The sequence below is a fragment of the Macaca fascicularis genome, chromosome 3 (assembly GCF_037993035.2).
Source record: "Macaca fascicularis isolate 582-1 chromosome 3, T2T-MFA8v1.1".
Taxonomy (NCBI): Eukaryota; Metazoa; Chordata; class Mammalia; order Primates; family Cercopithecidae; genus Macaca; species Macaca fascicularis.
Window position 1 is genome coordinate 164,131,641 of NC_088377.1, and position 19,613 is coordinate 164,151,253.

Consider the following 19,613-nt stretch of genomic DNA (forward strand, 5'->3'; position numbering starts at 1 on the left):
GGTGATTTTTTGGCTTATTTGTACTAAATGTGGCATATTTGCATTAAATGGCAGCATATTTGCATTAAAATGCCAGTTAGTACAAATATAATATTTATATCAAAATGAATGATTGTATGTATTATGCTTTATATATAAAATATAGAATGATGCAGTGGTTCTCAAGGTATAGTCTTGGAATCCCAGAGATCTCCAAGATCTTTTCAGAGGGTCTACAAGGTCAAAACTGTCTTTATAAGAATATTCAGAAGTTATTTGCCTTTTTCACACTTTTTCTCCCATTAGTATAAATTTGAGTTTTCCAGAGGCTACATTTTATCTGATATTGCAAAAAACTGAATGCAGCAGCTGATGCAAGAATACAGTTACCTTCTATTAAGCCAGAGGGTAAAGAGTACAAAAGCATAAAACAATGCCACTTATTTCGCTAAATTGTTTGGCTTGGAAAACAGTTATTTTACATAAAAACTTTAGTGTTAGCATGTAATGAATGTACTGCTTTTATTTAAAGTGGCTTAAACATATTTTAATTTCTAAAACAGTAAATTTTGATAGATATAACCCACATAAACACATTTTGAGAGCTGCTATCTTAGAGTGATTATTTAACAGGAAAAAAGGACTAACCTGAACTAGAACAAAGTAACGTTTTTTCCATCTTTTCCAAACCTTCTGTCCAAGGGCATACAGATATCTGGAAAGAAAAACAAAAGCCAAAGAATACTTAAGATGAATAATGTTGCGCTTCCATGTAATCATATTTCTTCCATAGGTATTTATTTTTGAGACCAGCCTGCTAAAGGCAAAGTTTAGCTCATTAGGAAAGTGAGACAACATGCAGCTTCTGTGTTACAAAATGAGTTAGCTTATTCTCGGTTCTCGAAAGGGAATTGATTTATGTGACTTATCAATTTGTCAGTCCTTACCACAAATTGAGCAAAGTAGGAGTTAGAAAGGATAATCAAAGAACCAGTAGTAATTTTATTCTTACATGCAATTCTTAGGAGAGACAAAGGCTATTAATTGAGGACAAAGTTATCAATGCTTCAGTTCTCAGGTGACTGGAGCTGAGTAGTGCGGCCTGAGGAGCAGCCAGCTGCAGAGCCAAGAATCCAGGGTGAAGGGTCACTGTCCAGCTGGGTGACCCCAAAATGTGCCTGCACCAATCTCAGTCTCCATGTCCTCACCTATCCAATGAAAGGATGGATTTGCTGATTTCTAAGGTCTCTGCTAGCTCCATCCTTATGGGATTTACCTGACTTATGAAAGCATCTCACTGCAAAATTTTTAATTACAAAATTCAGATAGTAATGAATAGCCATTGTGTAGTTTTACATAGTTTCAACCACGGCTTTTCTTTAACTTTGCATTGACCTTGTAAGCTGGATTGAAATGATTAGCCAATCATTTGAGAATATTATTCTTACTGAATATACAGGTGATATACTGAAATATCAGGGAGGAAAAAGAATAAATTAAAAATTAGTGTGACCCTGTTGTGGAGAGCTATTCCAAAATTATGCCACAAAATTATAAACACATTCCCTACAAAAGTGGAAAATATTGCTAGTTTAAAATATGACAGGTAGAGGCCTAATTTTAAAATTAAAGAAAGATTTTTCAATATTTTATCATAATTCTTTATTCTGAAATGAAGGATTCACAGTGCAGAGGCTGTTCAAATAAATTTATATATAATTCTGAGTGATTTTTTAAAAAGTATTATGATTAACTATTTATTGAGGGGCTTAAGATTTTTAGACTTCCACAACTTTTAAAGCTAAAATATTAGGCTGAATCTTTAGTTTCTGTCTTATTAAAATAATCCTATTTTGCAAAACACAACAAACATACTGTTTTCCCCTCTCCCCTCTTTAGAAACAGTGACAAAGGAAGTTGGCTAAGGTGTGGGGAATGAATGCACACTCATTCACTACTAGTGGGAGTGTAACATCTTGGGAGATGATCTTTCTATAGGATAACATGTCAATACATAGAAACAATCATACTCTTTCATTCCCGAATGTATTAAGGTAATAAAGAGGTGCATATAAAGGTGTATGCTGTAGGGATACATAGAACAGTGTTGTTTATATTATTGGAAACTGATAACAAATGTCCAGCAGCAGTAAAATTATTCAATGCATGCTGGCATATCCACAGAGAAATACCATGTTGCCAATGAAATTATGTTTTTGATAAAATTAATAACATAGAAAGTATCACATTGTGTAATATTATATGAAAAGAGTAGGATTCAAAACTACACACATAGTTAATGATTTGGAACTTGTCAAAGAATATGTAAAAATAATTCAAAAATATTACTAATAGTATCTCTGAGTGGTAGAGTTATGGCAGATTTAAGTATTCTTCTTAATTCCCTGAAAATTCCCAGAAATTTTCAGAATCCAGGGGGAAAAAAAACATGGAGTTACTAAAAGTCAAAATAAAAACAAAGTTCTTGCACTGTAAAACATCACCCAAATGGTCCAAACCAATTATATATTTTCTTTCAGCACATCAGCTAACTGAAGTGTTTGGTGAACTTCTATTCAGCATTTATGATATGCCCTTAATTCATTCCATCATCTGTGCTTGTGGATGGAATGTGAATTCATTTCATGACTGGCTGAGACATTACTGCTCTTATTCTTACCTGTTCATTGTTTCTTCTCAAGGACCCCTTAAAACCCTTTGCTCCACCTTTGCTCTAGCTTCTAATTTCTTCTCTGTGGTTCTAGTGACAGGTATTTAGTTGCTCTCTTTCTGTCTTTCCTCTGCAGTTTCCTGTTTTGAAATGCACATACCCAAGCTCTTATTTCAGGGTTAACAGCAATGACCTCTGGAGCTAGATACTGTGGACATGACAGGTGCCCTCCATGAAAGTGAACTAGCAAGATATGCACCAAATAGCTGGCTCGGAGCCACAGAGAGCATCTGGAATGACCTTTGCCTGGAACCACAGCCTGCTTCTCAGCTCTTTAAAAGTGTCTCACTTTGTAGACTGCTGGGCAACTGGGTCATATAGAAGTGAAAGTAAATAGTGATACACAAACCATCAACACCACAAGCTAACTGACTCAGTGTCAGTCTTGCTGACAGTGAAGGTCCTGCATAAAGAATAATAATCAGCTGCAACATCATCAAAATGATGGATTAACAAATTTGCTTAAAATGTTGGGTTACTTTGAAGACAGAAAGCAGGGGGACAGAGGGACTAACGATATGGGAAAACTCTTATAATGTTATGTTTTAAAAAGGCAGTCACACGAGTTCATGTTATATGCATAGAGAAATATGTAGAAAAATGCAACAAAATGTTAATCTTATAGTTAATATCTCGTGAGTGAAATTTAAGATGAATTTCATATTATTCTTTATGCCTTTCTATATTTCCACTATGTCTACATTGGCCATGTCTTCCTTTCACTGTTTGAGTAAAGTTTATTGGTATAGTTTACACAAAGTAAAATTTACCTGTTTCAGGAATCTAATTTGGTAAGTGTTGACACAGTCATGTAACCACCACCACAATCAACTTATAGAACATTTCCACCTCCCCAAAAATCTCCTTATGCCCTTTGTGATCTATCACTTCCTTACATCCCTAGCTCTGGCAACCCCTCATTTGATTTCTGATCTTATAATTTTTCTTTTTCCAGAACAACATATAATTGGAATTATTCAATATGTAGCCTTTCTGTCTGACTTCTTTCATTGAGTAGAATGCTTTGGTGATTCATCCATGTTGTTGTATGTAGTTAATATCAGAAGCCCACTCCTTTCATTGCTAAGCAATATATTCCATTGCAGGGATTCGCAAGAATGCGTTTATTCACTAGTTGGTGGACATTTGTTTTCACTTCTTTGGATATCATAAATAAAGCTATTAGAAACACTTGTGTACAAGTCTTTTTGTGTAAGCATGTCTTCATTTCTCCTGAGTAAATATCTAGGAGTGGGATTGTGGGGTCATATTGAAAGTACATGTTTAACTTTACAAGAAACTGCCAAATTGTTTTCCAAACTAGCTATACCATTTTGAGTTACCATCAGCAAATGTATAAAGGTACATCTTACTTTTGTAATCAGAAAAAGTTACCATTATTAAATATTTGGGGGATTGTGGTCATTATTACTATAAATATGTATTTCTGGTATGACCAAGTTGAGTACTTAGAGACCAAAGATAAAGTCCTTTATCTCATTATCTTGAGTACAGTGGAGACATCCTATAAGCTTTCATGCTTAAATGGGTTTTCTAGTTTCCAAGGTCATTCTCAAGTTTTGGAATTTAGAGTAGTCTAAATTCCTTGTAGATGGGTAATCCTTTTACCTCAGAAGGCCTGGAATGTGGAGGGAATGAGGAAAATGGAGCAAAAATCTTTTTACTATTTGGTAACTATCAGATAATCCATTTATTAGAAGACATCTACAAAACTAAAAAAGCATTTTCTCCTAACCCATCTTATGACGGCATTGCTGTTGAATTACTATTCTTTGTTGTTTCTTAATGTTCAGTGTTAGGTTATAATTTTTTTATGGTATCTAAGGCCAAAAAGAGTTCTATTTCAGAAAAATACATGAAAGTTACATTTAACCTGATACTATGCTCTACTTAGGCAATAGATTTTGTTCATTATATTTACAGGCTCCAGTATCCTTAATTACAGAAAAATGAGTTACTCTATATAGAAAGACTGTATATATATCTATAGCCAATTTTTAAAGAATCTGCATATAAAAATCAAGTTGACTTCAAACAGTTAGAAAATATAACTTGATCTTTAATGATTAGGAAGAATCCCATAGCATCTGAGAGTCACTGTTATAAAAATAAATTATAACTGCATAATGCTGTAAAAGGAAAATGAACAGCTGATAAAATTAAATATAACCATTTATTTGATATACAATGGAAATGGCATTAATTTAACAGATCTTTGATCACTACTAACTTGTCTTAAAAAATCCATTTTTAATGTTATTATCATTTGCATTCTGGACAATTGGCATTTTATTGCTTTATAAAGTATGAGTCTACCAAATAAACATATAGAAAAATATTATCTAAGAAATGTATGTGTCAGGCTGAACAGAGAGTACCTCGGCTAGGTGTACTAGAGATTTGCTAGCGGGTCTATGCTGCAGCTGTATTCTCCCTCAATATTTTGTAACCTGCTGAGTCATTACTAGCTTCCTCATGATTGTATGATTAACTCAAAGAAGTTTTTTTTTTAAGGGTATGTAAATGAGACCTGTCAAATACCAGTCAAACCAAGAACACACATTTAACTTGGTTTTATGTGACAATTTACAATGTTATCCAATAAAATAAGTATCTATCACACAGCATGAGAGAAGCATTTTCTAACGAGTACTGTGAATTTTTTTCACCTGATCTTGAAGAGGAAAGCAGATTTTGTGTGTGTATGTGTGTGTGTGTGTGTGTCTGAGGGCTTTTTAACATTCATTTCCACCAACCTACAGAATTTGGTTTTAAATATTTTGTTGTCATCTTTGTCAAATTCTTTTAGTTAAATCAGAAATGAATGGAAAAACAAAAGAACACAAATATCATCAGTTTTCATGGCCATGCTACATTCTCCAGTACTCTATTATGGCCCTGGGTTGGCGGTGGCGGTGGGGGGAAGGGGGGAGGTGGAGGGAATCCCTAATCAAAGTTAAATTTGATCCAATAATTATTTGAATGGGGTTAAAAGAGGTATTCCATTGTACATGACATTTTTAGAAGCACATATTTCCAAAACTAATTTAACTATAACACTTTTTCTATTGAGCTATTTCCAATGCATCACAATACTCATGTAACTAGAGTGTTTTGGATTATTTTAAAATAACCGCTCAGATACTATTTAAAGTATTTGTTTTCATGAACACATCCAACTTAAGCAAGGTATTAAGAAGTTGTTCCCTTTGAACAACAACAACAAAAAATTGTCTGCTTAACTTTAAAATCTTTTCTTCTTGCATGGGATTAGGTAACAAAGAAATTAGCAAGCACTGACACAAAGCTCGGATTTAACAGACAAGAGTAAAGCCTGGAAGCATTTGGTTCTATCAGTCAGTATAAACATAGCAATAATCAGAAAGTATTAATGCCTCTTCTGCGTTATTCCAAATGCAGAGCACTATTTGCTCCAAAGAAACACACATCTGATTGCTAGGAAATAAAGCACAAAGACAACTAAATATATACCAATTTCTTTCACCTATGACTTAAAAAAAAAAAAATCCAGCTATTCTTAGGTCACATTGTATCATGAAATATCAGAGATATGAAGAAACTAAACTTTCAAATTTTTGATTATATATTTAATATATGATTTAGAAGTGTAGAATATATTTTATGCTGTTTGGAAAAAAAGTCAAGAGAAAACAGTTTTTTAAATGGTATTTGCCTAATTGATTCTTTTTTTAAAGGAAATGGCCAGGCCTTAAGCCAAAATAGCTACTACCAACAAGGCAAATAGTATATTTTAAAAATCTTCTATATCTATAGTTACATATAGTCAGTAGAGTATCTCAGTACCTACATTAAAAATTATACAACCTTTTTGGCATCTACATGATTCTTAAAAGAGTCAACTATTAATAAGGTAGCTGGAAGACAACACCACAATTACTTCTAAAAGCTTTCATTTGTGAACAAAAATAGTCTTTATGAAATCCATCAGAATGTTCTGTGACAGTAGGAACAAAAACTTTTCTTTAGAAAGACTTCCTGATCATTAACATATGTATTTTAGTACCAATAAAATTGTTCTTGGCAATAGATTTATTAAGTAAAACGAAGTTTAGTAAAAATAAATTTCAAGCATTAATGCTGCAATGTTTATACGACAAAGCTATTTTAAATGCTTGTCTTTACATAGTACCCAGTTGAATGTGTGTGTGTTTTTTTTTAAATACATTCATATGTAATATTCTGATTTGTTTTCTTTTGAGCCAAAAACCTCAGAAGTAAGTTTAACTGTTTAGCCATTTTCCTTTAAATACTATATATTCTTGGCTAACATTTATAATCACAAAAGTCAATGACATTTTAAGAACTCATTTTCTGATTAAAACATTGAGATTTAACCCATCTTCATATCACAATATGTTTGAACTAGATCCCATATTATTCTAGTAATAGTAAAGACATAGCTAATATTCTCTAGGCCAGATTTTAAATAGAAAATAGTAAAATGAAATAAAGAACTTGCTTACTCAAACACTTTAAAAGCACTTTACAAAACCTTTCTAACTTGAAGATTGTTCAAGGAATACTTCAACACACAAAAATTCTCCACACATTACTAAATATTGTAGTTTAGTTTCAATTAGAGTGGTGGCACACAATTCTAATAGAAATGAGAATATGACAATTTATTTGCACTGAGTCCATGCTGTGAGAGTTCATGGTTTTACTTTATGATGAAAAATCATCACTAATGAATATTTGAAAAACATAATTGTATACAGAAGATGGTAATTATTTGGAGCCTGAAAAAAAGAACTAGTAATTTTGGTGGATCACTTATGAGTCTAGCGCTTTATTCAAAGAAATGTAACAATCAATTTTCATTTTGAATGATAAAGCCTTTTTTCTACAAGCCTTCATTTTTCAAGGAAAAATACAGAAAGAAAAAAAAATCAATATATAGAGTGGTTTAGTCCTGGAAAGGGCTTTCATAAGAGAAGCCTCAGTCAAGGTTGAAAGAGCAATTAATGCAGGCTCAAAAATCTGGGCCATTCGGATAGAGTTCGGTTAACATGTGGCAGAAGTAATCATCCACTTGTGAAAATGATTTTCGGTTCATTCTCAAACACCTTTCAGACACTCATGATCCCATTTAACTGACAACAATACAGGCTATCTGTGGGCACCATTGCATTTGAAGTGAAAACCAATAGGGACCAAATGCCCTCAGGCACTTTCAGTCATCCCTACAAGTTCTCTGCTGCTTGCATAAAAGGAATCTTCCTTTCACTACATTCTTTCTTTTATTTAACCCCACAAGATTAAGACTTTTTTGGGCGGGGCGGGGAGGCGGTGGTTGTTTCAACTAAGGATGAAAAAAGAAACTGATTTGAGACAACATTGGAACCCGGGCATTAAGAAACTTAGAAGTAAATACTTTCTGGTTGGTTATTATAGGACTTGAATTATTATGGGAAAGAGTAAAAGAGAGGTGGGGATGCACGGAAAGGATCCTCATCAAACAAAATTACATAACATTTGGGGAGAAATTATGACTAAAGAAAAACCAATAACTCCTATTGTCGAGCAAGAACTTAAAATGTATGTGCTATATAAACAGGAGATTCCTGAAAGCAAATGCATAAAACATAGAGTTCTTCACTTATATTAGGTATCACATGTTTTAGAATTGTCCCTCTTCCTTTCCCTGAGTTCTACCTTCTGTTAATTTCATCTCAGTTATATCCAAGTTAAGCCTCAGTTCTTATCAGTACAATAACTGTTTAAAACAGTTACAAACAGTTTAAGACAGTATAAAACTATACTAAAAATATGCTTGCTATAGCAAAATCTAGAAAATGAATAAAGGCAAACTGCCCAGATAAGAAGACCATAAAACCCCATTCCATCCTCGGATAAGACATCAAGAATTGCTGATGTAGTTCTAGCTGATCATTCTTTTTTTTTCTCTCTCTCTTTTTGCAAAATAATTCATTTTATTTTATTTATTTTTTGAGACAGAGTCTCACTCTGTTGCCCAGGCTGTATAGTACAGTGGTGTGATCTTGGCTCACTGCAACTTCCACTTCCCAGATTCAAGAGATTCTCATGCTTCAGCCTCTTGAGTAGCTGGGATGACAGACGTATGTCACCATGCCCAGCTAATTTTCGTATTTTTGGTAGAGACGGGGTTTCACCATGTTGCTCTGGCTGGTCTAGAACTCCTGAGCTCAAGTGATCTGCCTGCCTCAGCCTCCCAAAGTACTAGGATTACAGGTGTGAGCCACCGCATCTGGCCCGTTTATTTAAAAAATATTTTACTGACATATATTTGTACATGTTTATGGGATACATGTGATATTTTGATACATGCATAAAATGTGTAATGGTAAAATCAGGATATTTAGGATCTCCATTACCTCAAACATTTATTTCTTTGTAGTGGGAACATTTCAAATCTTCTCTTCTAGCTATTTAAAAACATGCAATAAATTATTATTAACTATAGTCACCCTATTGTGCTATTAAACACTAGAACTTATGCCTTCTATGTGACTATATGTTTGAACACATTAACCAACCTCTCTCTTCAGCCCCATCCTCCCCGTCCCCCACCCCCAACACCCTTCCCAGCCTCTGGTAATTATCATTCTAACTTCTATCTCCACGGATCAACTTTTTTAGCTTCCACATGTGAGAACATGTGTCATCTGTCTTTCTATGCCTGGCTTGTTTCACTTTATATAATGAACCCCAGTTCCTCCCATGTGGCTGCAAATGACAAGATTTCATTCTTTTTTATGGCTACATAGTATTCCATTGTGTACATGTTCTACATTTTCTTGATCCATTCATTTGTTGATGGATTTCATATGTTGGCTACTGAGGACAATGCTACGATAAACATGGAGGGGTAGGTATCCCTTTGATTCACTGATTTCTGTTTTTGTTTTTTGTTTTTTTTAAAATAAACAGACATTAGTGGGATTGTTGGATCACATGATAGTTCTATGTTTAGTTTTCTGAGAAACTTCCAAGCTGTTTTCCATAATGGCTGTACTAGTTTACATTCTTATATACAGTGTATAAGAGTTCCCACTCTCCGTATCCTCTCCAGCATTTTACAATTGATCATTATTAAAGGGTATATTCTAATATAGACGTCAGTGTACTGTCACCTAGAAACAAAACAACTAGAAAATAATTAAGTAGTTCTACACAATGTAGTTTTCAATAAATATAAGCCAAACAACCCAACTAAATCAAACTGTGCAGATAAATATTTTATTCAAAGACAGGTTTCCTGATATTTTTCTTTGTTAACTGGTCACTGGCATTCTTTTACATCTCAATTAGCAGAAAAAAAGTACCTTGATAAATATTTTTAAGTGGTTCATGATCAGTGCTGATATTTATACGATTGTATAAATATGTTAGGTCTTTATTCCTTTTTATTTTTAAAAATTGACCAACAAATTGTATATATTTATGGTGTGCAACATGTTTTGAAATATGTGTACATTGTGAAACGGCTAAATGAAGTTAATTAATATATGCATCACCTCAATATATTCTAACACAGAAGGCATATTTCATAAAGCATGGTTTCATGTTTTTCCTCAATTTAAATACCCTTCAAAATTTTTGTCTATACATGCTTCACTGTTTGCTAAAAGTTAAAGAAATTAGTAGGCTTTCCAAGCTGATTATAAAATGTCTCAGAAGTAAATAAATGGGAAAAATATCCAAATAATTTACTGAGTAGCCCCCTCTACCCCAACCAGGCAAACTCGCAGGGAGGTCCATTCCTCCATCCTCTAGGAAGAAGACTGGGACTGTGAAAAATCTGAATGTCTCTGAGAGTAAGGCTATGTCACATTCCAAAGAAAATGACATTTTGCATCTCTTGGCAAAAAGGCTCTGAGGCATCCAGCAATTAAAAAGAAATTATTTACTTACGTAATCCTAGATATTTTTGTGAGATACTCCATTAAGCTTTCCTTTCCCTGAGAAAGTAAGTAGTTTAGCAAGAAACAAAAGGTTTAGCAAAGGCTTTCATGTGTCAAACAATATCATGTTGACTAATAAAAATACATTCTCTTTTAGGGCGCACTACTCCTAAGGTATAACAAAATGATCAAATGTTATTTAACATTACATGTAATACAGGTAATCCTGAATTAACACAAATATGTTAGGCCTTCGTTTCCTTCTTTTGGAAATGTAGGTATCAGTCTCCCTTTTTCATATTCAGAATTTCAAGTGAAATATGTACATAAAATGTCCATTCTATAAACTACACACACTCTAACAAAATAATTAAGATGACAGTTTGAGATACAGTGTTTTCCACAGTGTGTGTCTTGGAACATCTGGATACAAGGAGGTACTCTGAAGAAAAATAATGCCAAATAAATGTGAGGAATACTCAGTTAAACAAAACTAAGCAAGCTCTGTATTTATTAAGAACTTCTAAGAGTCTGCAGCCGACATGTGCAAAGGTAGGGGAGAGTAGTGTATGTGGTATCTCCAAAAGTACAGAATGTTTTCCATAGAATATCTGTAACAGTCATGTTCTCTAGCACATACTTTGAGAAATTAACTGGACTAGATTACTGAGTCTTTAAGCAATAAAATTATATAACTGGGTTTTTACGTTCTGTTTGGAATTAACTAATATCCTAGTCATAATTAAAATACCATCTTCACTTCCAACATAGTTTTACTACGAATCTATAAAAATGTATGTTTGGGGCTAGGTGTGGTGGTTCACGCCTACAATCCCAGCACTTAGGAAGGCTAAGGTAGGTGGACTATTGAGCCAGGGGGCTTGAGACCAGCCTGGGCAACATAGCGAAAACCTCATCTCTACAAAAAAATGTAAAAAATTAGCCATGTGTCTGTGGTCCCAGCTGCTCAGGAGGCTGAGGTGAGGTGGAGGGATCATCTGAGCCTAGGGGGTACAGGCTGTGGTGAGCCAGGATAGTGCCACTGGACTCCAGCATGGGCAACACAGTGAGACCCTCTCTGAAAAAAAAAAATCTTTGAAAAGTTTTCTTTAAAATTTTGATCATAATCTCCATGGACTATGTTTGGTTCCTGAAAGGCCTCTTCTTCTAGTATGTTGCTCTCTGGTCTTGGCTAATGAGGATATTCTGAGAGAGCTCTGAAATTTAGTAAACAAACTATGTCCATCTTTACAGTAACATCTTCATGTAACTTATTTACAAAGGTACCTAAATTCCTCCTAACCCTCAGCATGTTTCACAGATTTCCCTTCCCAATAGCCTCTTCTATGGACACTATGTCACTTGAACTTCAACTTTATACTTTGTGACCAATCTTGTCTATAGTCAAGGAGGCTTGTGGAGTTCTGATTCAAGGCTGGAAGAACTGAGAAGTAAGATACACTTGCTGTTAATCCAGCTCTGATATCACTCCTTGGCTTCAGTGTCTCAGTCCCTGACCTGCTCCCTTGTGTTTAAATATAGTCATACATCGCTGAATGATGGGGGCCTTCTGAAAAATGCGTCATGAGGCAATTCTGTCTTTGTGAGAAGATAATAGAGTAGACTTACACAAACCCAGATGGTATAGCCTACTACATACCTAGGCGATATATACAGCCCATTACTCCTAGGCTACAAACCTGTACAGCTTGTGACTGTAGGAACTGTAAAGGTAAGCATTTGTGTTTCTAAGCGTATCTAAACATAGAGAGGCTACAGTAAAAAAAAAAGTTACAATCTTATGGGATCACTGTCATATATGCCATCAGTCATTGACAAAATATCATCATGAACTGTGTGCCAGTAGTTGTTTTGATAAGCTGCCCAATATCCCAGGCTGAGGACACAGCTTTGCTCTTGTTCTTGCTAAACTTTCTCTGATACTCTGTGCTTGAATTCTTGACATATTAGTGGGTCATAGACATTTCTGCAGTTGCTCACATCTATAAACACTGTGTTGATATCCTTCGATACATTTATTTATTTGTTTGTTTGTTTATTTCTGAGGCAGCGTCTCACTCTATTGCCCAGGCTGTAGTGCTATGGCATGATCTCGGCTCACTGCAACCTCCACCTCCTGGGTTCAAGTGATTTTCATGTCTCAGCCTCCCGAGTAGCTGGGATTACAGCCATGCACCACCATGCCCAGCTATTTTTTTATATTTTTAGTAGAGATGGGGTTTCGCCATATTGGCCAGGCTGGTCTCCAACTCCTGGCCTCAGGTGATCTGCACACATCGGTCTCCTAAAGTGCTGGGATTACAGGCATGGGCCATCCCGCCTGGTCTCCTTTGATACTGTATTATCTTACTTTGACACCAAGAACTCCTTTGTACAAATACTGTCTGGGTTCTCACTGCTCTTCCAACTGTTCACATGTAGTCTGTTTCACCCCATTTGTCCCAAACATTGTACAATTTTATACATTTCCAACACTTATTTTTAAATTCATTTAGTTCTTGAGTCTCACACTTCCCATTTATTACCGTCCTCTTAGCTCAACTATCATTTTCTCAGAGAAGAACTTTCTGCATTGCTAATTAGGTCATATTCCCTTATTATACCAACTAGGTGGCATGTACACATTTCTTCTACAAAATTATGCCAGCAGATTGTTTGACTAATGTTTACTCCCCACACAAGACTGCAAACTCCATGAGGGCAAGGGCCATATAGTCTGTGACTCACCACTCTATTCTCATTGCCTAGCACTGTTCCTTCATATGGCAGACACTCCATAAACATTTTTGGAATGACTAAATGATTTTTTCTAGTTTGTCATTAGCAGCAATTGTAATAAAACTATAATAAAGGAAGTAGATATTTTGCAAAAATTATACAACATATATCAACAATTTTAAAAAGTCTTGGATAGCCTTTGGATTTTCGATAAATTTGATATTTTTATATTTATTTGGATCAAGAGTATTCAAATAATTTTAGCAGCAGAATATGACCCTGAATTTTAACTTAATGTGAATGATGAAAACGTTAAGGAAGCATGGAGCAGCTGCTGTGAAAACAGGCTTGGAGGTTCAGGACTCCAGTGCACCTTAAGCCCCTTTATGCTGAAAAGGGACTCCCAGGGCTCTTCAACCACTGCTGAAAATGGCTTCAATCTCACAGCATCACAAGGATCTTTCAGTCAAAATGGAACAGAATATATATTATATGTCTAAAGATCTAAAAATGCTACCAGATTTCTAACTCTCACTAATATGCTAAAAAAAATAAAGTCTGATATTGACACTATTGGAATCTCTGAGGAGGCCAAGTAATTCAGTACCTCTTTTCTTTGCCCGAGTTCTGAACAAATTGACTTAAAAGAGTAGACAGAGTACAAAACATCACCTTGAATACCGGTAAAGATAATATTGAATAGTGTGTGTGTGTGTTTTTCCTGCAAGTGGTGGGCTTCCTTATGTGGTTCAGTATTATTATGACACGTATTTTCCCCAGCCCAGTCACAGACAGTGCTAAGAGGACAGGCCGTTCCATGAGAAGATCCTGCCCTCGACAGGCTTGTGCAGAATGAACAGAGATCGTTCATTACGGTAATGAATATCCCTCACATGGAAGCAAGTATTGGGAATACAGAATAAACGTTTCCCCCAAAACAGAGAGAGAAGGGTGAAAATAATGAGAGAGACAGACAAACAGAGAAAGAGAGAGAACATGAATGATTCCCTAAATGGCTAAGTGCCAGGTATAAGATTCACTTTTCTCATTTGTAAAACAAGAATAGCAATATTAGCCCCCTGACTATAATAGATGGGTCATTACAAAAATCTGCTGGAATGATGTATATAAAGGGGCCTTTTAAACTATAAAGCACAATGTAAATGAAGGCATTAGTAGTAGTGGTGGTGGTGGTGGTGGTAGTAGTAAGTAGAACAGAAAATATTTCAACTTAACTTGTTTGAAAGTCTCTTTGGGGTGTGGGGATGGTAATAAACTTTTCAGCTTCGTCCCATTTAAGGAGAAAAGCTTTCCAGGAATGGGGCAAAAATGTAAGTATATCTTTTTCCAAAATGAAGAATACTTACAATGTCACACATTACAACAACAAAAACTAGCTCTTCATATTCATTAGATAAAAGCAATGTTTCTACAGAGTACCTGTATTATGTTCCAAGCTACTGAATTTCTTAAATTCTTAAGAAATTGCTACTTATTGACCAACTATCAAATTCTAGACTACTACAAAAACTATAACATTCAGCTTCTCTCTCATATATCTTTATTTATTTAGAGGAAAATGAAAAAGTAAAGCCAGTAGTAATGAAGAATCCACGTGCAATAAGGATGGACTATATAGGGCTAGATTTGTATAATGTTTCTTTCCCTTTTTAACTTAAAGCTTAATAATTCCATTTATTTATTTGCTGACAAAACTATATTCACAGTGCTTTTGCTTACGAATGTAGGACACATAAAAATGAAACCAAGATAGTAGGAAAAATAGCTTTTGACATTTACACAACATATTCCAAATTTCAAGTTTCAGATATTTTTTGTTAAAACTGACCTTGTGATAGCTTTGATTATTCATAAACTACTAAACATTAAAGTTTTTCTGTATTAATTTGATAAAGTTTCTTGACAAGTTTGATATGTCCAAAATGAACTACCATTTCACCTCCTTTCAACCTTCTCTTTTTACATTTTTGAAAAAGAAAATGTGTAGAAGATTACTTAATTCTACTTAAATAAGGGCCACTTTTATTATTAATACCAAAATTTTCTATTTTACGACAATTATTTTCTATTTGGGGGAATGTTTGCGCCATCTACTGGACGTATACAGATTATTACTTTTGCCTAACAAGAATTACAATGCCATGTCCGATGGTACTTGTGAAGTTGTTTCTTATAAAGAACTCCAGAACAAAATCTGCTCCTTTTCTTTCTTTTTTCTTAAGGCATGTTTCAGCACAGGAAATCAGTACCTTCCCACCCCAAAAAAGCAACACTAAGATATATTAGTTCAAATAAGTAAATATTGCATTTTAATGGAATCATTTAATGGAATCATTTCACAGAGTCATACATTCACAGGAATACAAATGAAAGAGGCAGAAAAACACATTTGGAGTAAAAGAAATAAGTAAGGCATGTATTTCACTGAAAAAAGTATACCCATCCCTAATTTTAAAACTATTATAAGCAGAAATCCTTCTCCCATTTGATATAAAACTAGGGATAAAGACTAGAAATCTGTTACATGAACTTGTAGAGGAACACTACTACTTAACAGAAAAGAATAAAAGAGTTAAAGCCAGTCTGGTGGTGTCTCTGGATTTTTTTTTTAAATAAGTAATAACCATTAAATGGAATAGGGGGAAAATCAGCCCTTGGAAGGAAATGACTTTTAAATATATTTTTCCTCCCTCTCTTTTGGATGGCACCATCTAAACAGCGTAATTGAAAAGAAACATAAGATCTATTCTGTTTCAGTTAAGAAGGTATGTTATTTTTCCACAGGAAAATAAAATGTGGATCCTGCTTGAAGATCTGTGCCAAAATTAAATTCCTGGGTATGAGGATTGATTCAATTGCTGGCACATTTATATCCGATTTTCAGGGAGATACATAAATAATTCGAAAGTTAACAAGAATTGCACTATAATGTTAATAGACTAGAATCCAAATAATCTTTAACTCTTCAGAGGTTTTTCTTTTTTATTTTCTTCCTTTGATCTACAATTAGAAAATTGGCAAGAAAAACTTACTTTAGACACTATAAGACATATTTTGGAATTAGTGCTATTCAGTGATAACTGACTCAATATTTACTTTGGGCAGTTTAGAACAGAAGATATCCTCATACTTAATACAAAAATAATGTAGAAGATGTTATAAAATGTAAAGATAAATTACCATGGGAGTTCCTACAAGAGAGACTTTCAGACAGATGAAAACAGGTGAGTAAATGATCCTTATTAATATAAAAAAATAATTTGTGAACTCTAAAAAGCACAAAATTTTAACAAATTTCAATACAGTTTTCAACAATAAGTTTTGAAATAAGAAAAGGTTTCCAGTTAGGCTTAAGTTAGCTTTTCTTTTTCATTAGCATTCAAGAAAATTAAGCTTTACTCTATCTGAAAGTAAAAACAAATTTTAAAAAGTGAGTAAAATGAGACTATGTTACATTATAAAATATTCTATGCCATAGTATACTCTACTCATGTTGTTAAAATAACTATCCCCACTGCATTTTATCACCATCATTTTCCTTATGACAACTTACCTTTTAAAATACAAATTTTCTATATTCCAAGTATTGTGCTTTATGTTTTACATACCTCAGTTAATACAACAATCTTAGAAGGTAGGTTCAATTATCGCTACAGACAACAGTTAGTTATAACCAACTTCTGATACTTTTAATACTACGAAGACTGTGCTAAAAACTACACATAACTATTAACACACATTATTCATTAAATATTTATACTTTCCGACTTTGCTACAAGATTCATTTCAGCATTCTATTTAATTTTGAAGCAATGGCCTCCAGCTACTATATACATAAAATTGTCTTCAAGTAATATTTTTACCTCTTTTATACGGAGGAGATGGTCTTGATCTCAGAACAAGATCAAGACCATTCCTCGCATTCTGGGGAGAGGGACCTCCTGTGCCAGATGCTGGATTGATTGTGAATGGGAAAGTGTTCACATGTATAGAATGTCATCCCTGGTGGGTGTAAGATAGGAATCTTCATTGAGAAAAAACCACCAACAACTAAGAGTTAAGTAGTAGGAAACCCTCACTGAGGTGCAATTTGAAGTCAGCAAATCTTGAGAGGGCATGCAGTGTCACATTGCAGTAGAGAAACAGCTCAGAATCCATCAGTGACAACAAGCTGTACTGGTAGTTTCTTATATTCTTTGTGATTACTTTCTCATTTGTTGTCCCTTAGCATAAAGACTTTCAGAAGCTCTACACTGCTTAAACTGCACAGAGCATCAAAGGAAAGAGTGTCCACAATGGAAGAGAAAGAAGAGGTGAAGTTAGGATATTTCTGAGGTCCAGCATAGTATTATGGAAAGGATGTGAGAATCCCCCGAGGAGGGGAACCCTCAGAATTCAAGTTCCAGCCTCACAGTCTAGTCATCTACACCTGCAAGATTCTCCTTCCTAAAACCAGAAGTTTGAAGTTCTTCTCTTAAGGGCAGCAGTATTCTCTTTTAGTTGTTCCCACTAACTCTTAATTACCTACTTCTTAAAAAGAGAATGAGTAGAGTTCCTATACTAATATTATACTTACAGATAATAATTCTAAAACTGGCCTCAGTTGAGTCTCAGTCAGTTTTTTCTAATTGTAAATGGAGGTAATGATTGGTTTCCTAATTGCTTCAAAGAATTGTCCAGAGGATCAAATGACCCAATATATGTATTATCCCTTGTAATAAGCATAACGATACTACAGAGATATTTTTAAAAATACTGTTAGCAGGCTGGGCGCAGTGGCTCATGCCTGTAGTCTCAGCACTTTGGGAGGCTGAGGTGGGTGAATCACAAGGTCAGGAGTTCAAGACCAGCCTGGCCAACATAGTGAACCCCCATCTCTACTAAAAATACAAAAATTAGCTGGGCGTGGTAGCGGGTGCCTGTAATCCCAGCTGCTTGGGAGGCTGAGGCAGGAGAATCGCCTGAGTCTGGGAGGCAGAGGTTGCAGTGAGCCGAGATTGCACCATTGCACTCCAGCCTGGGTGACTAAGCAAGACTCCGTCTCAAAAAAAAACAAACAAAAAATACTGTTAGTATTTGACATCTAGGCTATGCCCCTGACATCATTGCAAAAAGTTAGATTTGGGAAATTCTATCGATTGGCTGATTTTTCTACATAATACAACAAATGATTTATCTCAAATTGTTCCTTTTTGAGGAGGAGATAAAAATGACCGTTCAACTAACTACTCTGATACTCTGACTCATATGGACACAGTTGCACAATCATGGGCAAAAAAATTACCTTAAGTCTTCAGACTCATTTATCTATTGCTAATGTAGGTAACTTTCCTAAGAAACACATTCTCCACAATATTCCAAACATATTGATAAGCTAATTGCTAACTCAATTTTTAAAGATTCGGAAATAAAAAAAGTATTTCCAACTGTACATATTCTAATTCAAATGTTAATAAGCAACAAAATCTTACACGGAGAGCTTGTGAATATACAGACTGCCACCCCCTCCCCCACTCTCCCCTAACCCCACAACCTCCCAGAGTTCCAGATTAACAGATCAGGCCTGAGAATTTGCATGTTCAAGTTTTTAGGTGACGCTGACGCTGCTGGCCTGGTATCCAGTGTCCACACTTTTGAGAACTGCTGTTTTAATCTGTACCTATTCTGAAACTTAAACAAAAATGAATAAAAGCTAACCATCTCTGTATATTTAAAAAGTATTTTATCTAAAAGTATACAGTTATATTTCCCAAGAGTACAACAAACAATTTTAATGGAAAAAATCAAAATAACATTTTTCTTGTTTGCTTTTTAAATTTGATCATAGTGCCCCCAAGTGGATAAAAACATTACTTACAAAAAAGGAACACTAAACAATTTTCACTGGGATAGGGTTATGCGAATTTATCTTTTTATTTGTCAGATTGCCCAACCTAGTGCTTTGCCCATAACATATTCAGTAACAGGGTTAATAAATAAATTCCTCTCACTCCACCCCCATTTTGAGAAAGGCCTATCACTCTTGCCCTCTAGTTACTTAGCCCCACATCTCTTTCAGCTCTTAAATTCCTACATATCTAATATGTAGGATACTGGTAGTTGTCTATTTGTTCCAGATGCTAGAGAAGTTCTTTGAAAGAAAATCAATTTTTCTTTCTAGATATAACCAATAGTATCTTTATTAATATGTAAAA

At 34.7% G+C, this 19,613-nt stretch overlaps 1 protein-coding gene across 9 annotated transcripts in view; it reads right to left on the bottom strand.

Moving 5' to 3' along the window:
• The window catches only part of CADPS2 (calcium dependent secretion activator 2), a 573,333-nt gene that overhangs the window by 208,628 nt on the left and 345,092 nt on the right, over window positions 1–19,613 (bottom strand). For all 9 annotated transcript variants that reach the window (XM_045388493.3, XM_045388491.3, XM_065542514.2 and 6 more), the window contains exon 9: window positions 628–694. In XM_045388493.3, coding sequence (XP_045244428.1) covers window positions 628–694 — 67 coding nt within the window. The remainder of the gene's footprint in view (window positions 1–627; window positions 695–19,613) is intronic.